Below are 22,540 nucleotides of genomic sequence, written 5' to 3'. Positions count from 1 at the left end.
CCCTAAGATGGCTGGATGGTGCCTTGTACACCTCCTTCCGACAACTCCTGCAGCCAAGCTTCTGCCAAATGTATTGCTCTGCTTTCCTTTGGATGATGTCAGCAAGGCCGAGAGGGGAGTGTTGACCTCTGGTCAGTTCAGGACCTCCATGCACACTGCCCAGGCTTGTGCCCCGGGGAGGTCACTTTGGTGCTGCTAACACAGTGGTTTGATTTCACCCCTGGAGGCACACTCCATTGTCTCTTGAGGCAGACGGATGCCAACAAGTGAAAAAGGAGACATAAGGAAAAGAGAGGTCACTGCCCTGGAGAGTTTACAACAGGGATGGGAGAGCCCATGGCCCTCCACTTGTTGCTGGACTCCATCCTCCGTCATCTCTGACCATCATCTACATCCCTGAAGGGTCACACAAGTTCCCCATCCCTGGCTTACAGTTCAAATTTAGATAGTGGTGGAACAAAACAAAGTAAAAAGAACCAGAGGCTTAGGAGAGACCAGGAGAAGGCTCAATAGAGGTGGGTAGTTCATCTAGTCAAAGATTAAAAAGCATCTAAATGTTTTTAGAATGTCGGACTATTTTGATTGTTGTTAGCTGCCCTGAGCCCAGCTTCGGCTGGGGAGGGCGGGATATAAATAAAATTTATTATTATTATTATTATTATTATTATTATTATTATTATTATTATCTCTGCTTTCTCCCTGCAGGAAGGACCAAAATCTCCCATCCCCTCTGAATTGTTGGTATACGATTCTCAACCAGACGCGGCAGGCAAGCCGGGATCACGGGGCACTGAGTGAAATCTACACAGGCCACTTGGCACTGCGGTTGGTGCACATCAGTGAAGATGTTGGGAGGCTGGCTCGGAAGGTAGGTAGTCTGGATGATAGAAGGGCAGGTTCCTGATAAGGAAAGAAAAAATGAGCTGCTTCCCAGGATGCCAGGCCTAAAATAATGTGCCATGTGGTGGCAGCTGCTGGGAATTTAGCCCCTGCTGAAGCCACACTTTGTCCTCAGCCAGCTATTTTGTTTGCTTTAAAATGGAAATATCTTAGAAGAAAGTCTCTCTGTGGGTCTTCAGCATCTATGCCACTACATGCTCCCCAATTACTTCCAGGTTAATTTCAGAAGTGGTTGGGAACCATTTTTGTTTGCTAGGTGACTGTGGCAAACACCTCCCTTATTCAGCCCCTAAGCTGGGAAAACAGCAGCTGGGGATCTCAAACATGGATGTAGAAGCAAAGAGCCAATAAAAAAGGGGGGGGGCAGGGTGTACTTATGGAGGAAGGGGCGTAGTGTCATGGTTGCCCACCATACCTTCTGGGCCTAGTATGTTGTTTGTATTTAGGCTCTTCTCAAGTTGAGTGTGTGTGTAAACTCTGACTACTGGACAATCACTTGAGTTTGGATATCACTTTCACATAGTGGAAACTATGGTTTACCATTGATCTGATCTGGACCTGCACCTTAAAAATATGCACCAAGGTAGCCCATGCGCTCAGCAATGAAAAGCTGAATTCTGCAATTTTGGTCAATTATGGTAATGTATACACTGAAGTCCTGCCCTTTGACTGCGGGATTGCCTGCTTAGAAAGACTCACACAGCTGATATTTATTAAGCCTTAGTCACACAACTGCAAACTTATTTCACAGCTATAAGGATTAGAAACTTGTTTTTATTAAACATAAAACCTGAGATTCTCAGCATGCTACAGTCCCAAATTCCATGTTTTTTCCTGTGCTTGTCCAGAATCTCAAGACACACATAGAACACATTGTGTTGACATGCTCACCTTTATATTCCCTGATCAGAGCAAAGAGATGGAGCAGCAGATGCAGGACGAGCTACTGAAGGCCATTTCAGAGTTGCAGATGGTGAGCGTCAAGCAAGATCTCCCGCCGGTGACCACTACCCTTCTGGGCTCTTGCAGTACAGGACCAGTGATGGCGGTTCTTGCAGCAATGGGCCTAGAAAGACTTTAGTTTGTGGTTGTCTTTGTGTTTGCTAGAAGTGTATTTGGCTTTGTAGTGCAAAATCCCCATCTCTCTTCTAGAGATATTTGGTGGATATTGCAGTTTTTTTAAAGCAATGAAATTAAATCTGCCTTGTGTTGATGTTGTGGAGGCCAGGCTGTGACCACGGATAGCTTTATCCAAATCTGGAGGGGGAATGTGCAGGCTCAGACCCAGGGTCCCCAAGATCAGGACTGTTCCTAATAGAATATTTATTAGTATGAGGAGTTTTGATTGGCCTACTACTATTATTTGGATGACAGTTTACTTCCATTTCGTTAATATATTTTGCCTTTTAAATTTTCTGTTTTCTGTCCTGACGTTTTGAACTACTTAGAGTTTGGTTTGCTATGGAAAATCAGCGTACAAATAAGTTAACGATGCTGATGCTCCACTGACCAGGCTTCAAAGCCAGAGTGAGCGCACTCTCTCAGCTTGCTCAACAGGGGCAATCCTAGCCTGCAGACTATAACGGGGTTCCTGATACAAACCACGTCACGTGGCTTCGAAAATGGTTAGGCTAATGCTCTTTTGTACTTGGGTGAGAATGCAGCACCACCTTGATTACCATTTCAACAATATGGTGTGCTTACATGAGTGTTGCAGGCAACTATTATGACTATTTATATAATAGTCATTAGGGACAAGCGTTATTGTCCGGCAGAGAGGTCTTTCCTAGCATAGCTGTCAACTTTCCCCCCTTTTTAAGGGAAATTCCCTTATTCCCAATAGGGTTCTTCGCAAGAAAAGGGAAAGGTTGACAGCTATGCTTTCCTAGTCCTGCTCCCAAGATCCTTTCACCTGGGGCTGTTGGGGATTTATCCCTGAGCCCTGAGAGCGCAAGGCCTAGGCTTGGCCACGGAGCTGAGGCCCCTTCACATGAACAGTCCGGCTCCTCCGTAGCGGCAGCCACCTCAGGCCACGGATTTTTCAGTGCTGCTGACATTGCAGAAGAAGGCAATGTGGTAGGCAGGTGACATTGAATGCAGCTAAACAAGGCCACTTGGGGGATATATAGTGAGGACCCCCTCTCTGCCCCTGCTCTGCGTCTGCTCCAAAGACTCTTGGCCCTGGGTCTGTGGCTGCACAGGGGGCTGGAATGCAGTTTGGCGCCTGCTTGGCGTGGCTGTGCAGGAGGACGGCAAGACCTGGGTCTCCTGGCTGGACATTTCTGCTGAGCCTCGGCCAGCTGTGAGTCCATCTGCTTTTGATGTCCACTATTTCCCTGCAGGCCATGAAGTCTTATCAGACGTACCGCATTGACTGCCTGAACGCAGAGGCGAAGCTGCGTGAGGCTGAGCGGCAAGAGGAGAAGCGCGGTGGCGGGAGGCATTCTGACCCTGGGGGGTCCCCCGGTGGGGCAGGGCTGGATAAGGCCCCCCGTCGCACCTCCCTCAAGAAAGTGGAGCGGCTGCTGGAAAAGGTAGGGGAGGGGGCCTCATGGAGGTGGGTGCCTTTCTCTCAATATTCCAGAAGGTTCTTGGGGTAACAGTTGGCTATTAATAATGAGGGCTACAGATCCATGCGCACTTACTTTAGAGTAAGCCCATTAATGTTATGGAAGTTAATAAATGTGCATAGGATTGCTCATGTAGGCCAGTCTGTTTATTAAATAGTTTAACTTCATTGTCTGCCTTTTAAACAGATTTAAAATCTAATCTAATGTGTCCTTTTGAGATATTGAGGGAGTGTTAAGGACACCTGTTCCCTCAGCTTCCCTTTGTCAACAGAGGTCTAGATCCCAGTGCTTCTCCTATTTCCCGCTGTCACCAATCCACTCTGAAATTTCCTGGTAGCTCGTGGTGGAGAAGACTTCGGTGTCAGATGATGCCAGAGACAGGATGAGCTTTAAATTAAGACTGCTGGCACATTAAAAGGGGTTTATATGTTTTTATTATTTTTATTTGAAAGCCACCTTGACTCCTGCCAGGGGAAAAGGCAGGGTATAAAATAAATAAATTAATTAAAAATAATAATGATAAAGATCTATAGCACGGCCACAGGTAACTTCCATCTCATGCAATGGTTGGTCCTAGGGGTCCACACATAAAAGCAAAAGTGCGTAAAGCCAGGAACCCCTGGAACCAGCCCCACCCTTCCCCTGCAGCTCTTTCAAGGTGCCTCAGAAGAGCAGGGGGTGGATGGTAGCTGATCTTCATTCTCTGTTTCACAGGCACAGCAGAAAGTGTGGAGCAAGTCTTCAGCCCTTGCGGACTCCTGCTCATTAGTCCTCATGTCAGTCAGTGAGCTCCAGGCCACAGGCCACTTCTCTGTGGGGGCTGGCTGATTTAGCTGCTTCGGCCCCACGCTTGCTCTGTGACCTCATGCTCCTTGGCACAGATTGGCTGGGGCCATCTCCCAAGGCTGTTTTTATACAAAATCTAACCCATATCTTAAAAGGATAATAACATGGGTTACATACTCTGCAACTTAAACACAGTTCTTGTAATACACTTAGATAACCAATGAATCATTCGCTGATGTCAGTGCAACTCTGAACCTTTGTAGAAGCAGTGATGGCCCCCCTCTTGAATGGTTTTAGAAGAAGATGAGATAAATCCATCAATGAGTGGCTCTTTACCATGAATCTGTATCTCCTTGTCCTTCCCCTCCATGGTTAGCAGATTTATAGTACAAGTCCTACTGTGTTCAGTGAGGATTACTATTAGGTAACATGCAGCCGCCATTGGGGAAGATTATGTGATATTAGGATGTTGGGAGGAGAGGATCTTAAAGGGGTTAATTTGAAGCAGGAGGTAGTTAACTGTCTCTTGCATCCTCCCCACCTTGTCTACCTAAACCAATAAAGATAGTGCAAAGCTACTTTTTATCTAGCTCAACAGTTTGTCAAGCTATTGCTATAGGAATGATGCTAGCAAGCAGGTAGACTTACGAGGGGAAATTGCTGCCATTGTCAGAAAAGAACATAGCCTGTACAGGAACTGGGTTTCTAACTGGGGAAGGTGGGAGCTGGTGGAAGGGAGGGCTGGCTGCAGTCTGAGCCTAACTGAGTCTCCTACAAATTCCAGCATCGCAGGAGATTGGACTCGATGGCTCTGGGGGTCCTTTCCGACTATACAATTCTATGATTCTAACCCCTGCAGAGACAGTCCAAGTTCATGGAGAGCAAGCTGAAATGTGCCAAGGCCCGGAACGACTACTTGTTGAGTCTGCACGCTGCCAATGCTGCCATCAGCAACTATTATGTGCGCGATGTTGCTGACCTGCTAGACGTGAGTCCGTCCTCCACCCAAGCTGGTGCAAGAACCATAAAATTTGGCATTACAAAAATCAGTGCCATGCATTTAGTTGGGCTATTTCTGTGTTGTGACAAATTTTTACTCTCTCCGTCACTAAGGGGATGTCCACGTAACAACTGCATATTGGTTTTATACCAACTATCATGGTCAAATCATGGGAATTGTAGTTTGGTGAGAACGTTGAGAGTTCTGTTAGCGCTGCCCAGCTACTGTCATGGAACTACAGTTCCCAGGATTCCTGGGAGGGTGGAGGGAGAAAGGAGTATGACTGTCAAGCTACTTCAAGAGGCGCCAGTGTCTTTGCCATGCCTTCCCTTTGGATACTTGGCGGGTGTGCTTGAAAAGGCCGTGTCTTTAGCAGGTGATATGCTACCTTAGCAAGTAATTTTCATTCATTTGAAAACACCAAGTTTCTAGCTCTCAGTTTATAATTCTAGCCCAAGTTTCTAGTTCTACAGAGAGGGAGGACCTCTGAAAATATACGGGCAGTTTTTGCTGTCAGGTTAGAAACATAAACTGGGGGAGTAGGCTTGTAAAAGGGTACGACTTTTCTGTTCATCTCAGCTTCCTCTACTGTTATAGGATTCCTAGCCTTCAGAACACGAGAAAGAAAAAAGCTAGACCAAAAAGATTCCAGATCCTGTCCTGCAAATCAGGCATAATGCCTAATTTGCACTGTGTTATCAATGTCATTGTGTGTTATGTTACATATATTATCAGACTCTGATAGAGACGTTTTGGTTGTAAACAGCTGCATAGCATAGAGAAATTCAACAGGTGCAGCTTTCCTTCATCATGGAGCTATCAGGACAGGTAAAGCTGTGCCTGCTGTATGTTGCAGTCCTTCCTGCATTAGGCAGCTATTTAAGGTACAGGAGCACCTTTCAGAAACAGAGTTGACCAACCCATTCGACAATTCACTTTAGGGATGAGGGCAAATGTGGTTTTAAGGGTGTCTCTTTTGTCTCATGCTTCCCAGTGTTTTGACCTTGGCTTCCACCTTTCCCTGGGCAAAGTGCTGAGGACTTACCTAGCAGCAGAGTCCCGGGCCCAAGCGGCTTGGCAGCAGGGCCTGTGCACCATTGAAGGAGCCATTGATGCCCTGGACCCACTGGGGGACAAGTCCAGGTTGATGGAGGCCAACCCTGCAGCTTACTGTCCTCCCCTGTGCTTTGACTACCAGCCTCATGAGGGCGACGAGGTAAGGGGCTGCTCATTCCGGGCTCCCTATAGAACATACCCTTTTGCCTGGTACTTATTCTCTCCTTGCCATCTTCAGGTGTCTGAGGTCCGGGCCGAGGGTCCCCTGAGAAATGAACTAGTTTCCCGCTTCCAGCATCTCCAGTCCCGTCTCAATGCCATCACCCTGGAGACAGACGAGGTGAGTGTCAGCAGAGAACAAAGTCAAGCCCCCTCCTCTCTCCTCTGACTTGCTTGAGCCCAGAAATTTCCAAATGCTGGCCATGGATTCTGGTGGCGACGAACTGGGATTAATATTGTGCAAGACATAGGCCTAATGTCTTCAGATTGTAGGCTGGGGTTCAGCTGACTGAATGCTCCTCCACACAAAGACAAAACATTAAATCATGGCTTCACATTTTAAAGAAAACACATTTAGGCTGAATTCCTTGCTGGGGAGTAGCAGTCTCAGACAGAGTGGCAGAGCTGCCACCACAACCCTGCTCCTCACTCAGGCTGCAGTAGTGATCTGGAAACACTCTGCATGTCTTCAGAAGCATTAAGGACAAGCCACAGGGCTGAGTACTGGCTCAAACTAAGCGCAAATGAGCACATAACCATAAGCAGGGGGCCTGCAACTTACATCCACTTTACACCCACTACCACAACCTTTTGCAAGGGGTGGAGAAATAAATGAATTAATGGGGGGGGGGACTTGATATTCCTCTGTCTCCATTTATTTATTTCCCCACCACCTGCGCACCCAGTGGGTTTTCCTTGTTTACCAGGCTCTGGGAAGGTCAAGTCAAGTCATTTTATTACGGTCAATGACCCGTATCAAGATAAAAACCCCAATTACAAAATTTTAAAGCTCAGCTAGATAAAACTAGATAAAATGATATAAAATCACATATACATTTAAAAAAAGCAGTTCTGCATGGTCATTTACTGTCAGAAAAGAAACTCTGGGATGCTCCCAGAGCCCTTGCTCATATTTGGGGAGGCATCGCAAGGACTCTGGGAATATCCCAGGGTTTCCTTTCTGTAAGTTACGGTAAGTCTCCCTCTGCCTTACGGGGGGAGGAGGGGGCAGTTTTGGGGGTTCCTGATTTTGCATGATTTTGCCTTTGTGCGCGGACCCCCAGAACAGACCCTGGTGGGCCAACTGTATTTGACTTTTTTTTTATGCAGTAGTGAAAGGTATCCTTTTGTATTACACAGCTTCTCCTGCCTTTCATGTTGCTTTCTAGTGCTTTTCTAGTCCTGGGGCTATTTCCTTTCTTTTTGGTGAGGTGAAGGAAGTGGCTTCAGGTCAATAGCTAGAAATTTCACAGTTGGCGTTCCGTTTGGTTGAATGGATGAGAGCCAGGGATGCTTCATGATTTCGCCCTCACCAGCCATGCAACGCTTTGCTTCCCCCACGCGTGCTCCTCTTGGAGTGAGTGGCAGTTTCTCATTAGTGTGGGAGAAAGTGAGCAATGTCTGTGCAGGCACCAGTGGATTTCAAGGGGTGGGGAGTCTTCTCCCTTGGTGACCTCACTTTCTGTTTTGCTTCCCCTCTGCTCTTGATTCCTCTATGGCAGCAGAGATCAGTGGGTGTCCCTGGTCAGAGGAAGAAGCGCTAGGGGGAGGTTGTCACTCACCCATCTAGGCAAATACTGTGTACAAACAGCTGCAAACTACACTCAGAATCACTGCTGTACAGGGTGCTTTGTGGGGCTTTGTGGAATATTTAGGAAAACCCAAGCCCTTTGGTTTTTATTTTAGGAACACAGGAAGCTGCCTTATATCACGTCAGACCTCATCCACCTCCAGTACGGAGGCTGTGGCTCTCCAGGGTTTCAGGCAGGGTCTTGCACAGCCCAGCCTGGAGACGCCATTGGGGACTGAACCTGGGCCATTCTGCATGCAAGTCAGGTGCTCTGCCACTAAGCCTCCTCACCCCCAATATTTGAGATGAATCTTATTCAGATAGAGCAGGATATAGAGCATATGAATGAACCATGTCCCACATTCCATAGTAGTCAGTGGGATTTGCTGAGAACTAAGCCCGCTGCTTTCTGCCTTCTGTCTGCTACAGCCCTGCTCCTTTTTAGCAGGAAGCAATGTACACATTTAATAAGCCTAGAGCTTAACCTGGACTGCACCACCCAAGACCCAGGGGATGTGTGTGTACACTAATATGTCACTTAAGACGTTACTAGGTAGGCAGCATGGGGGCAAATGTTTGGTCCCAACTCCACATTTGCTGTGATAAAACAGGGCAGCGGGGAGGCACATACAGTAGTTAGCTAGTTTATAGTTTGCCAAATTTATGAATATATTATCATAACTAAAAGTCTCAGCAATTTAAAACAAGAAAGGAGAGGATTAGCAAATGGGAGCCCTCCTATCAGATGTTAAAGAAATAAATAGCTATATGACATTTAGAAGACATCTGAAGGCAGCCCTGTTTAGGGAAGTTTTTAATGACTGATGTATAGTTTGTGTTTTGTTTTTAAGGGGTGGGATCAGGGCTGCCTGGGAGTGGGGCCCCAGCCAACACGATGGCTGGGACAAGTTCCACAGGGGCGGAAGCACTGGGACATCCGATCTCGGTGATCATGGGCAGGAGGCGGAGTTATGCTAAGACCAGACCATGTCATTACCGAGGAGGCAGGTTTAGTCGTTGTTTGAAGACTATCCCTGCCTCCGGGTCTGGCCTTGACCGGATGGATACTGGAATCAACAGGGGAAACCCACATGACCTGAAGGTGTTGCTGTGTAATGCCAGGTCAATGATGAATAAAACCACTGCCATCCACGACCTGATTGTGGATGGAGGATTTGACCTGGCATGTGTGACAGAGACCTGGTTGGAGGAAGCAGATGGGCCTGTCCTTGCTGCCGCTTGCCCACCGAGTTTCTCTTACGCACAGCAACCCAGGTCATGTGGGCGGGGAGGGGGGGTTGCAGTGATTTTTAGGAAGTCATTAGTTTGCATCAGGCGTCCTACTGGGAAGACCCAGTTTTCTGAGTGCATGTTCTGGAAGTTGGGCAATAGGGGCAGTACAGGATTCCTTTTGGTGTACCGACCTCCCCGCTGCACCAAGGATTCCCTGTCCGAGCTGCTTCAGGTCGTGGCGGATGTTCTCCTGGAGACACCTAGCTTGGTTGTCCTAGGGGATTTTAACATCCATGCCGACACGACCTTACAAGGGGCCGCTCGGGACTTCGTGGAAAGCATGGCCTCCATGGGGCTGTCCCTGAATAAGTTGGGCCCAACTCATAGTCATGGACATGCCTTAGACCTGGTATTCACCTCTAGTGACGTGGGTGATCTGACACTAAGTAAAAGTGAAACCAAAGAAGTGCCATGGTCAGATCACTTCCTGGTGCAACTGGACTTCTCCGCAACCCTTCCCCTCTGCAGGGAGGTGGGACCAATTCGGATGGTCCGCCCCCGCCACTTAATGGATCCAAATGGTTTCCAGAGAGTGGTAGGGGATGCTTTATCCCATGTTGATGGCCTTTCAGCTGATTCCCTGGTGGCCCGCTGGAATGCGGAGTTAACCAGGGCTATTGACTGTCTGGCTCCGAAGCGCCCTCTCCGATTGCATGGAGCCCGGACAGCCCCATGGTTTTCTTCAGAGCTGAGGGCGATGAAACAATCGCTGAGACGGCTAGAGCGTCGGTGGCAGAAAACTCACTCCGAATCTGACTGGACACAGGTTAGAGCTCAACGTCGAGCCTACCAAGTGGCGATAGCGACGGCGAAGAAGACTTTCTTCACCGCCTCTATTGCATCTGCAGAAAATAGTAGCAGGAGACTCTTTCAGGTGGTCTGCAATTTAACGGAACCACCTTTACCACCGGGGCCTTGTAAAGACCCCAAGATCTCCTGCAACGATTTTGCAAAGTTTTTTGCAGATAAAATCACTCATATTCGGAAGGAGCTAGACACCGCCGTGGGAGCAGGGCTGGGGCGGGAGAGTGCTAGAGCCCTGTCTGGTCAAGTTGCATGGAGTCAATTTCAATCCGTTACCCCCGAGGATGTGGACAGGCTGCTTGGACGCGTGAAACCAACCACCTGTCTCCTTGATCCTTGCCCATCCTGGCTAATAAAAGCAAGCCGGGAAGGGCTGGGCGATGGGCTCTGCGGGGTGGTGAATGCTTCCCTCTGTGAGGGAACATTCCCAGATCCGCTGAAAGAGGCGGTCATTAAACCGCTTCTTAAAAAACCATCTTTAGACCCGGCCAGTATGGCCAACTATCGCCCAGTCTCAAATCTTCCATTCTTGGGCAAGGTGATTGAGAATGTGGTTGCTGAACAACTCCAGGCACGCCTGGAGGATGCGGACCATTTGGATCCCTTCCAATCGGGGTTCAGGCCTCATCATGGGACTGAAACTACCTTGGTCGCACTGGTTGATGATCTCCGGCGAGCTAGGGACAAAGGTGAGAGTTGTTTCCTGGTTCTGCTGGATCTCTCAGCGGCCTTTGATACAATCGACCATAACATCCTTCTGGACTGTCTAGAGGGGTTGGGAGCTGGGGGCACTGTCATACAGTGGTTTCGCTCCTTCCTCCTGGGCCGTGTTCAGAAAGTGGTGGTGGGGGATGAGTGTTCAGACCCTTGGGCCCTCACTTGTGGGGTGCCTCAGGGTTCCGTCCTCTCCCCCATGCTTTTTAACATCTATATGAAGCCGCTGGGAGAGATCATCAGGGGGTTTGGACTGGGTGTCCATCAATATGCAGATGATACCCAGCTCTACCTCTCTTTCAAATCAGAACCAGTGAAGGCGGTGAAGGTCCTGTGTGAGTGCCTGGAGGCGGTTGGAGGATGGATGGCGGCTAATGGATTGAAGCTGAATCCTGACAAGACAGAAGTACTGTTTTTGGGGGACAGGGGGCGGGCTGGTGTGGAGGACTCCCTGGTCCTGAATAGGGTAACTGTGCCCCTGAAGGACCAGGTGCGTAGCCTGGGAGTCATTTTGGACTCACAGCTGTCCATGGAGGCGCAGGTCAATTCTGTATCCAGGGCAGCTGTCTACCAACTCCACCTGGTACGCAGGCTGAGACCCTACCTGCCTGCGGACTGTCTCGCCAGAGTGGTGCATGCTCTAGTTATCTCCCGCTTGGACTACTGCAATGCGCTCTACGTGGGGCTGCCTTTGAAGGTGACTCGGAAACTACAGCTAATCCAGAATGCGGCAGCTAGACTGGTGACTGGGGGCGGCCGCCGAGACCACATAACACCGGTCTTGAAAGACCTACATTGGCTCCCAGTACGTTTCCGAGCACAATTCAAAGTGCTGGTGTTGACCTTTAAAGCCCTAAACGGCCTCGGCCCAGTATACCTGAAGGAGCGTCTCCACCCCCATTGTTCTGCCCGGACGCTGAGGTCCAGCTCCGAGGGCCTTCTGGCAGTTCCCTCATTGCGAGAAGCAAAGCTACAGGGAACCAGGCAGAGGGCCTTTTCAGTAGTGGCGCCCGCCCTGTGGAACACCCTCCCATCAGATGTCAAAACGATAAACAACTACCTGACATTCAGAAGACATCTTAAGGCTTCAGGGAAGTTTTTAATGTATGATATTTTAGTGTTTTTTGGTTTCTATGGAAGCCGCCCAGAGTGGCTGGGGAAACCCAGCCAGATGGGCGGGGTACAAATAATAAATTATTATTATTATTATTATTATTAATGTATTTTTAATCTTTTGTTGGAAGCCGCCCAGAGTGGCTGGGGAAGCCCAGCCAGATGGGCAGTGTAATAATAATAATAATAATAATAATAATAATAATAATAATAATAATTTACTGGAGTATAACTCTTCCTGATCCCACTGATTTGACAATGTCAGCTGCCCCCATGACTTTACTTAGGTTTTGGTTCCTTCTTGTTGCTTTTTTCCTTTGAGAAAAGAATAGCTGGGGGTCATTTGCAGGGAACAATTATTGGGCAGGGGAAAGATAATCATTCACCTTCCATCCGCCCTCCCAGCTCCTTCATTAGTATTATAAGGGGAACATTGCATTCCCTTTGTTAAGTGCCAGCAGTCCATTAGGTACCTTCCACTGTCAATGGCTCTCAGTGTAGAGTTTTCTGCTTCCTTCCACAGGTAAACAAGACTCTGAAGGCCACCCTGCAAAGCCTGGTGGACCTGTTGGCAGTGGAGGAGCCAGAAGCACTGGATGCCTTTCAGGGCTGTCAGTCGACGGAGTCGCTCAAGTCTACCGGCTCTGACGCTGGTGGGAAGCAGGCCTTGGCAAAGCGCCGGGCCAACCAGCAGGAGACGGAGAGCTTCTACATCATGGTACACAGCCAAAGATTCTTAGAACCATGAACGTTCAAAGCCGTTTTGATAGATGGTGTCCTAAAGGTGAATCCCCATGACCCAAAATGTGGGCCTGGCTCCTCATCAGCCTCTTGCAAGTCCCACCTATGCAGTCCAGACCACTACGTTCTGTGATGGAAAGTGGTGCATAAGTGAAAAGAGCAAGAGAGCCAAGCACAGGACCCCTTGCATTTGACATGGGAGCAGATACCTTTCCAGGCTGTGGTCATGCAGTGGATCCTGCTCTGGAGATCTCTCCCCGCCCCCACTTTTGATTAGGCCACCAGAACTTATGCCCCTGTTGGCCATGGCAAGGCTGTCCCGAGTGAGGTCCCTTTCTCTTCCTCTTGCCTCCGGAAGGCTTCTCCAGGTCTTCCCAGGGACAGAGCTGTAATCCCAGCCCCTCTTTCTGTCTTAGAGCCTGAGGTCTCCCTGCTGTCTTCTCTGATAACAGACTTCTTGGTGTCTCTTGTGCAGAAATTCAAAGAATATCTCTCCGGACGAAGCATTCAAACCAAACTACAAGCAAAGCATGACCAGATGAAGGAGGCGATAGAGAAGGGTGAGAACGTGGGGAATAGATTGCCAGTCTGGGCACTGTAGCCTTGGGCTAGATGAGGCATGGGAATTCGGGATGGCTTGGAGTACAAAAATTATCTGTAGTTTTATACCTGTTTAACTGCCAGCCTTTCTTGCAAATAAACCCAAGAGTTTGTGAAGTACTGAGGATCTGAGCTAAGAATCCTCCAGGCTGCCGTCTCCAGGGTTTCTTATAGGAAAAGTGATTGCAGGTATTCCAGCGTCAGGGTGAAGACAGAGGTCCCTTTTTAGAGGAGCTTTGTTCCCTCACCTCCACTCATTTCAAAGACACACCCAGTGCGTGCATCAAATCATACTTTAGGAAGGCTGCCTGTTTCTCTTACCCTTCTCAAACTCCTAGCAGCTGGCACATTTAAATTCAGCATTTTAAACTTATTTAGGATTTTACATTGTTTTAGAACACTATAAAAACTATTCCAAGAGGTGAAGAATTTGGCTTTTATAGTTGAAACAAGTGCTGGCCAATCAGCACTGTGCACAGTCTTGCTTAAAAAAGCAGGAGAGGAAGAAGCCTCGTTTCATTGGCTAGCTCTTGTGTCAATCTGTGCAATTCCACTTTCTGATAATGAGCAGGCTGTAAATGGCAAGTGGAGGTGCTTCCATCCCATGCTTGCTGATGAAGCTGTGTACATTGGTCTTCACCATAAATGTGAGGGGTAGACATGGCCACAGAGATCCAGGACTCCAGGTGCTGACTTCCCTGTCTTCTATTTCCTTGCTCTGCCAGGTGCTGCTGTGGACCGAGAACTGGCCAGGTAAAAGGAAGCCGAAGGGGTCATGAAAATGGTGGATACTCACATGGCAGTGTTGGGGGTGGAGAGATGGGCACTCTGCGTGTTGCCCCTTCCCCTGTGCCCGGTGGGGCAGTGAAGGCTTCCACTGTGTATTCTGTGGTTGAGGAACCAAGCAGAACTATGGGAAGGAGTCCAGTTCCAGCTCTGGGGGAGTCTCTGACATCTTCCTTCCTCCCCACCCTACACAAACCTTGGTTCCAGGCCACAGTCCCAGCGCGTCCGGCGTTCCCGCCCACCCTCGTGCTGCCACCACAAGCTCTTCGGGGGTGACCTGCAGGCCTTTTTGGAGGTACTGGCTGCTGCCCTGAGCTATGCCCTCCTGCCCAGCTCCTTCCAGCCCCGCTTTCTTGCCCTCTGCCTAGTCCAAGAACTCTCTGCCTCCCTGGCCCTGCTTTTGCCTCTGGCTCTTCCCAGTCGCACCCGCTGCTCCCGCTGCTTGCCATGTGCTTGCTGACTCTGTCTCTCCTGTCCGTGCTGCCCCAAGGAGGAGGAGGCTGCAGACACGGAAGCAGGTACATGACGGGGGGGTGGGAGGCAGGGGTGGGCAGGCAGGGCAGAGGGGACCAGCAATGCGACAGGCACGGAGAGGATGCTTCGCTAGTTTTTGTGAAGAGAGCTTGCACATATTTGTTGTGTGTAACTTGTGCACAAGTGTTTGTGGGAAGATGAAGTGCTGCCTTTGCATGTGTGCATGCTTTGCACACCGAGGTGTGTGAAGCTGCATCCCTGTGGGTGCATGTGTGTGACACTCCTCCCTGCTTGTGTGTTTTTGCACATGCTGCTTCCAATCTCCTTTTGTTGTTCTTCTTTGTTTGCTTGTAACAGGGAGCTCTCGGCCTGCGCTTGTGATGAATAGCGACTGCATGTTGCAACCACATGTTACCCTGAGTGGATGGCCCCTTCCAATCCACTGACTGAAATGGAAGGAGGAGAGTGTGCTTCAGATTGCGGCGGGGAGGGGGGGAGAGCTTTAGTCGGGTGGGAAAGGCTGGCCAGGACGGTCAGGGACATTTTCCCGAGCCCTCAGAATGGCTTGGGGAAATCACCTAAGCTCCACCTCTGATTTCTGGTAGCTAAAGCCAAGTCCTTCCCACGGAGGTGAGCTTGAGAGAGCATGTACAATGTGCAACATGTGTGACATCACTTCAGGGATAGAAGTGCACAGCATGAGGGCATCTCTTCACACAGACATTACCAGGAAGAGGGGAGCAAGACACACAGCGGGGGCAGCTCTGTGGCTCTTTGAACCCGTAGCCCCACCCATGCACACCTGCAAACAATATTTAATACTACTACTACTAATAATAATAATACTACTAATAATATATTATTTATACCCCAGCCACTCTGGGTGGCTTCCAACTGAATATTAAAAACAATACAGCATCAGACATTAAAAACCTCCCTAAACAGGGCTGCCTTCAGTTGTCTTTTAAAAGTAAAATAATTGTTTATTGCCTTGACATCTGCATCTGCTGGGAGGGCGTTCCACAGGGAGGGCACCACAACAGAGAAGGCCCTCTGCCAGGTTCCTTGTAACCTTGCTTCTTGCAGGGAGGGAACCGCCAGAAGGCCCTCGGAGCTGGACCTCAGTGTCCGGGCTGGATGATGGGGGTGGAGACGCTCCTTCAGGTATACAGGACTGAATCTCACATGCAAAGAGCAGACAATAGTGTGTCAGCCCCATGACCTATTCTTGTGAAAAAATAAAAAAGGGCACCAACTTCCCATCCCTCATGGTGGTCCAGTATCTTGTTTGGAAACCCCTAAGTGGCCTGACAGGACTGAGGGAAGTTAATGTTTGACATCCTGTCATGCCATGGTTCATGCCCTGGTGCTCTCCAGATCACCCCCGCCTTAGAGGGAGAATTGCATTCACTCTGGCACCATCTAGTGGGATTTCTAGGCCATTACACTGTTCTTTGCTTTGTCAGTGCCAATAAGCTTGAGTTTGACATGACTGTAAAGACTCTTCCTCATTATTCAGAGGTCTCTCTCATTTGCAGCGCAGGGGAATGACATGTAAATGAGAGATTCCACTTATGCCTGCTTAGCATTTATTTTTTGCACATCTGTAAGAGTCGCTTCTTCATTGTTGTAGGGTGCATAACAACAGTAACAATAATAGGAGTGGGTATGTATTCATAACCTGGAGCTATATAATAATATTCTGGACAGGTTGGAGCCATTTTCCTAGGTGGGACATGGTCAGAGCTGTGTATATACTGCTCTGAAAAAAATAATAATTCTGCTATAAGTAAAACCGAAGTCATGAAGGCAAAGGGAAATTGTGCACAATTCATTCTGGTCTTGCTAACCTTGGGGAGGCGAGGAGCTGCATAAGGCACTGAAGACCAGCCCCAGCCACTAGGAATCTGATGGACTGATTTGCATTTAAATCCCACCCTTTCGTCAGGAAACTTAGGGTAGTGCACATGGTGGCTCTCCTCTCTTTCTTCCGCTTTCCATTTTGCCTTCACAGCAACACTGTAAGGCAGCTTAGGTTGAGAGACAGCAACTGGCCCATGGCGACCCACCAAGCATCAGGGCAGGGCAGGGGGAGGGATCTGAACCCAGGTCTTCCCAGCAGTCTGATTCTACACTGCACTAGCTGGTAGTCTCTCTCTCTCTCTATATATATACATAAGACACAGAGAGAGAACCCTTGCTTTTTATAGAGCTGAAGGTGAGAGATCACCTGCTTGTGCCTTTGCATCTCTGGGAAATAGGTTTAGGGCTTGAACACTATGGAAATTAATAATAATAATAATAATAATAATAATAATAATAATCACAATAGTAATAATCATATATATAGCATTTCCATTATTTCATTTATTATCTCTTATCCTAGTAATCCTAACAACAGCCCTGTAAAGTAGGTCAGCATTACTCTTCCCATATTGAGGATGGGGGGCTGAGACTGGAGAGTGGTTGGCCTAAGGCCAAGTAATGAATCCAAGGCTAAGATAAACGCTGACCTGGCAATGTCCCTTCCACACTATACTGACCAAGGGAGAAAATAAATGTAATTACTGTATTAATACGGTAAATAAGTATATTCACAATCAAGAGAGCTGGAAACTTTTTTTTAAAAAAAAATGAAAGCTGGGATTATCAGGAAGCTGAATTCTGCCCCCCAAATTACGCTCTATGCTTCTGATGGGCTCCTGTGGAAAGGGAGCATCCACACAGTCCTGGTTGTTCTGTGATGAAGCTGCTCTGTGACATTTTCCTTTCCTTTCCGTAACTCCAGAGCTCAGGCCAGGCTGTCCCCCTTGTCGTGGAGAGCTGCATCCGCTTCATCAATCTCCATGGTAAGCTGAGCCCCTCTCCCCTCCCAGCAAATGCTTCCCTTTGGGGATGTGGACCAGACTCCCAGGTTTCAAATGGATCTCCAACTTGCGCAGAGCAGTGAGTGGATCCCAGCAGGAAGGGGAAATTTCCTTGCTGGAAATGTGACTGGGTTCTCTCCCCCGACCTGTCTTCTTCTTCTTCTCCCCAGGGCTCCAGCATGAAGGTATTTTTCGAGTGCCAGGGTCCCAAGCACAGGTATCAGAGATCCGGAATGCCTTTGAGAAAGGTGAGTGAGGCTTCTTCTTCTTCTTCATCATCATCATCATCATCATCATCATCTCGTTTGTATTCTGCCCTTCACCTGAAGATTCCAGGGTGGTTCACAACAAAAACAAAATACAAAATGAGCATGCAAAATGCGTAATAAAACAAAGACAAACCAATAACCCCACGTCCCCAAGCACATTAAAAAAGCTGTAGAATGCTAATCGGCCAAACACCTGGCGGAAGAGGAATGTTTTGGCCTGGTGCCTAAAGGTGTGTAATGAAGGCGCCAGGCGAGCCTCCCTGGGGAGAGCCTTCTGCAAGTGGGGAGCCACCGTGAAAGGTGCTGAAGTGTGCAGCGGAGAGAGAGGAGTAGGGGGCAAATTTGATGAGCCTGAGAGTTTGCCAGAAGGAGGGGAAAGGGCAGTGGTGGGGGTCACAGTTTCCCATGGGGCACAAAATAATGAGCAGAGGATGTACAGCAGCAAGGAGTCAGGGGAAGGATGTTGCTCCAAGGGAGGAAGGCATAGCTGATGTGCAGGGGAAGAGCGAAGTCAGTGTGCTGGCTCTGAAAGGAGCTTGGGCGTTTAACCTGAGCCATGGAGCAAGTGCAAGGAGGCCTTTTCTTCATTGCCTAGTTCTCAATTTATTTTGTTTACAGTATTTATATGATGCCCAATAGCTAAGGTTCTCTGGGTGGCTAACAGTAAAAGTTTACACCATAGCTTTCCTGCAGATAAATGGGATGATTAGTGGGAGGTGATTCTAGGCTAAAGGCAATGCAAGACGTTACCTCATAGCAAGTCCGACTGTTGGTCCATCTAGCCCCCTCTTGTCAGCACTGACTGGCAGGGGCTCTCCAGGGATTCAAACAGCCTGGGGTCTTTCCCAACCCTGCTTGAAAATTCCAGCAGTTGAGCTTGCATGTATGTGCCTATGAAGCCTGGGTTCTACCCACTGATCCATCGCTCTTCCCCTAGGATGACTTCCTCTGCAGACACCCACCTATCTCTCCAAATCAGTCACTCTGCCTTGACACAATTATGTCTTTATTTCTTCTATAGCATTCTCTTTTTAAATATCATACCCCAAAGGAATCTCAATACAATTTCCATGCAAAATTCTTTCCTCCTTTATGCTCACAACAGCCCTTTGAGGTAGGTTAGTGGGAGAGGCTAGTTTGTCCAAGTTCATCCAGGAAGTTTCATGGCTGAGGAGGAGGGATTGTAAAGACACTCTCCTGCGTCCAGATGCTTTTGCTCCTGCAACACAGCGGTCCAAAGATGATCAGTAAACAGATTTATATCACGCTCTTCAAGAGAAAAAAATTGTACTCACAAAATTAAGTCACGACATAATAAAATATAAATTAGAGTCATTTAAAACTTCAAAATACTACTTTAAAAAGTGCAAATGCAACAATAATTCAGAACAGCCTAAACATACAAAACTAGACCATAGCAATGTTTCTGGAACTCACTGTACCATCAGCCACTGAAGGCCAAAGTAAAAAGATGGGAGAAAGATCTTTGGGTTCATAAGAGACCATGTGATAAGGTTAAGAAAGGGATTGCTGTAATGACTGCTCCCTCTTCACCAGGCGAGGACCCACTGGGAGATGGCTACATGCACCATGACTTGGATTCCGTAGCTGGAGTGCTGAAACTGTATTTTCGGGGATTGGAGAAGCCACTCTTTCCTAGTGACATTGTCCCTGAGCTGCTGGCAACAGCCCGTAAGTTTGTGCGCAGACGTGCAGACCCCTGTTTCATTATTCTTGTTTGTTTGTTGATATAGAGCGCCTATAGTAACTAGCGTGCATAGGATTGACATTATGGCACACACACACTCGATCCTAGTACAGCTTATAGTCCCCAATGTTGGCAGTGCTGTACAGAAGTGACAAACGGAAGTGAGGGGAAAGAGGAGCAGCTTTTGAGCTGCTGAGACTCTCAGCTGGGCAGAATGGAAAAGCCTCTAGGTCTCAGCTGCTGGAACAATGGCATGACTTAATCATGGAAACATTTCAGATACTTCTGAAGGTTAAAGCACAAATAACACACCAAGAAGCAAGAGGAGGCAGACCAAGAACTGGAGACTTCTGCTGTGTGTTTGTTTGCTCAGCAAGCTTACAAATCCCGACTCAAGTGCGGGACCTCCTGGCCTCTTTCTTTGTGTGTGTGTTTATGTGAATCCAAGTCCTATACATGCTGCCCCCTCTGATGGTCTCTTCTCAGAGCTCGAATCTTCGGCCGAGCGTATCTCCCACCTCCGGGCTCTCCTTTCCCAGCTCCCCCCTGCTGTGTTGGTGGTCCTGCGGTACCTCTTTGCTTTCCTCAACCAGTGAGTATCCAGGTGCTGGGTGGCCAGATGGAGATGGCGAGAGAGAGAGAGAGCGCTCCCTGGGGCTGAGAGGCCCCTCCCCTGTAACACACACCTTCTTCCTCCCTCAGCTTGTCTCACTATAGCGATGAGAACATGATGGATCCCCACAACCTGGCTGTGTGCTTTGGCCCTACCTTGGTGACAGTCCCTGCAGGCCAGGATGCTGTGTCGGTGCAGCCCCACATCAACGAGGTGGTTAAGTGCCTGATTGTGCATCACGAGGCCATCTTCCCTGGGACCAGCCAACTGCCCGGACCCCAGTATGAGAAGGTCATGGCCCTGGCTGAGGAGGAGTACTGGTATGAAGGGGCGATGGGGAGAGGGTGGGTGCTGTGAGCAAAGGAGCAGTGAGGCGTTGTTGTGTGTGTGAGAAATTTGCATGTGGTTCAGCGCAGCTGGTAATGCTCATTCCTCCGTCCCACTGGAAAGACCCCTGCAAGGAAATGGTAACTGTCACACTCTCTTATTTCCCCCCTTCTTGCTGACAGTGATGTGTTGCCACTGGAGGCCACAGCAGAGGAGCCTGAGACGGAGGGGACCCCCGAAACACCAGCTAGCGAAGATGGTGAGTGGTGGGGAGTTATGTGCAGCTGGGGTTACCATATGCCCCAGATTGCAGCCCAGGTGGTAGGACCAAATCTGCCCATCATTCCAGTTACTGAAGGCAGCGCTACTGGAAGGACTTGGCCTGGGTCACAAATGCACCCACAGAGAGTACTGATACATACCAGCCCACCTCCAGGTTGTCACAATAATATTAGGTGAGCACCCCTACAGTATACATTATTCCAACCCATAAAATAACAATGGCCATTTCAGAACCCACTTGAAATAATATTTGACCTCCTGTTTAATAATGTGTTATGGATGCCCCCTCTTTTTTTATGGACACGCAAGTACCAAAACTGGCTAGATCTGCTTTGTCACCAAGAATTCTCTGGGGTCATAGTCTAGCTCAGGCTTTGCCTTGGCATCTATCACAAGCAACTGACAACTACCCTGAGGTGGGCGAGGTCCTTGGGAAGAGCCCTCAGTCCTCCGTTTAAGCCACCATGTTTCCTTTTGGGATCTGCAGAAACATCTTGCCCAGACCCAAACTGAGAATATGTCCAGCTTCTGGTCTTGTGCCTTCTTGCCCTCCCAGAGTGTGACTCCCAGTCCGAGACGGTGCCTCGCTCTGTTTCTGCGGTTCAACATGAGGAGCGCTTTACGCCACAGCGAGTGGGCCCAGTTGGCTGGCGGCGAGGTGAGCGTGGCAACAACCGGGGACTAGTGCCTCCCATTGTCCTGCCTGACAGGTGAGTGGCACACCTTGAAGGGAAGACCTGGGGAAGAGAGTGGCAATTGGCCCGTGTGAAGAGAGTTACTTACTCCTAAACTGTTAAGCTAGGTTTAATGAAATAAGCTGGGGAAGTGGAAGCATCAAGGTAGCTGAGGGTGAAGTCTTCCCAAAGTCCCCTCTGCTAATCTACCAAAGCACTGGATGAGTGCACTCCCTGGGTTGAGTGCTAGTGGGTCCCTAACTCTTCATCTCCCACTGCAGCCCCAGTTCATATCACTATATAGATATGGTAGCTCAGTGACAGAACTTTGCATGCAGAAAGAACCTGGTTGGATCCCTGGTCTCTCCAGGTCCCAGCCAGAAGAGAACCCTGTCTGTAATCTGGACAGCGGTGGTCAGTCCATGTAGACAATACTGACTGAGGTGGACCTTTGGTCTGATTCATTAAAAGGCAGCTCCCCTGTGTTCCTATGCTGTTGACACTGGGAACGCAAGGGAGGAGCTCCTTCTCAAAAGCCAGTAGAAGCCATGTGGGGCCTGGTCGAGATGAGGGATGTGGCTGGGGGGCAAAGAACTAAAGCTACATCCCTGCCCCCCCCCTGCCTAATATGCCACATTCTGGATTCCTCTCCCCTTTGACTGCAATTTACTTTATAAAAAGCCACTTGCTAATTGCATGAATGGCGTCCTGCCTGAATGTTGGAGTGTCTCCACTCTTGGGCTGTTGTTTATGCCCCCCAGCAACTGCAGTTCACTTGTCTTATTTGGAAGAAGGGTTCATTCCCTCCCTCTTGGGGGCGGGTTTGCCAAAAGAAGTTTATGGAAACCTCTGGCACCATCAACTGCCCTATTACCACAGCCTTCGTCTTTATCGTTTCTTTGGGGCTGCCCTACTATATATACAGCACCTCATTGTTCCAGGCAGTTGGTTGTGGCACCTTGTAAATGCTTTCCTGTTTTGGAAGGGAAACACTTTCCTTTGCTGAGGTGGCTCTTTTTACTGCTTTTGACAAAGAACGGCTGAAGCCATACAAGCAGGCTGCCAGTCACTAGCTAATATGCTGGACCACAGTATGCGGGTTCCTGTGGGTCACTTGTGGGATGAGAAGTGGCGCAAAACGTATGAGCCGTCTCAGCGGGACTACGCAGGGCCT

General features: G+C 48.8%; 1 protein-coding gene across 6 annotated transcripts in view; it reads left to right on the top strand.

Moving 5' to 3' along the window:
• ARHGAP4 (Rho GTPase activating protein 4) overlaps window positions 1-22,540 on the top strand; it is a 42,133-nt gene that overhangs the window by 13,218 nt on the left and 6,375 nt on the right. For 3 of the 6 annotated variants that reach the window (XM_028711896.2, XM_028711894.2, XM_028711897.2), the window contains exons 3-19: window positions 706-868; window positions 1,811-1,873; window positions 3,243-3,434; window positions 5,116-5,244; window positions 6,251-6,472; window positions 6,551-6,652; window positions 12,549-12,743; window positions 13,242-13,326; window positions 14,092-14,119; window positions 14,360-14,447; window positions 17,415-17,475; window positions 17,664-17,741; window positions 19,320-19,454; window positions 19,957-20,062; window positions 20,173-20,403; window positions 20,593-20,669; window positions 21,249-21,402. In XM_028711896.2, the coding sequence (XP_028567729.2) occupies window positions 706-868; window positions 1,811-1,873; window positions 3,243-3,434; window positions 5,116-5,244; window positions 6,251-6,472; window positions 6,551-6,652; window positions 12,549-12,743; window positions 13,242-13,326; window positions 14,092-14,119; window positions 14,360-14,447; window positions 17,415-17,475; window positions 17,664-17,741; window positions 19,320-19,454; window positions 19,957-20,062; window positions 20,173-20,403; window positions 20,593-20,669; window positions 21,249-21,402 (2,109 nt within the window). Of the gene's footprint in view, window positions 1-705; window positions 869-1,810; window positions 1,874-2,829; window positions 2,977-3,242; window positions 3,435-5,115; window positions 5,245-6,250; window positions 6,473-6,550; window positions 6,653-12,548; window positions 12,744-13,241; window positions 13,327-14,091; window positions 14,120-14,359; window positions 14,448-14,642; window positions 14,671-17,414; window positions 17,476-17,663; window positions 17,742-19,319; window positions 19,455-19,956; window positions 20,063-20,172; window positions 20,404-20,592; window positions 20,670-21,248; window positions 21,403-22,540 lie in introns of those variants that run through there. The other 3 variants (XM_028711895.2, XM_028711900.2, XR_003704303.2) reach the window with 3 other exon arrangements.

The sequence above is a fragment of the Podarcis muralis genome, chromosome 17, assembly GCF_964188315.1.
Source record: "Podarcis muralis chromosome 17, rPodMur119.hap1.1, whole genome shotgun sequence".
In the NCBI taxonomy this organism is placed as follows: Eukaryota; Metazoa; Chordata; class Lepidosauria; order Squamata; family Lacertidae; genus Podarcis; species Podarcis muralis.
Note: the sequence above shows the minus strand (reverse complement) of the source record. Positions and strands in the feature narration are given on the sequence as shown.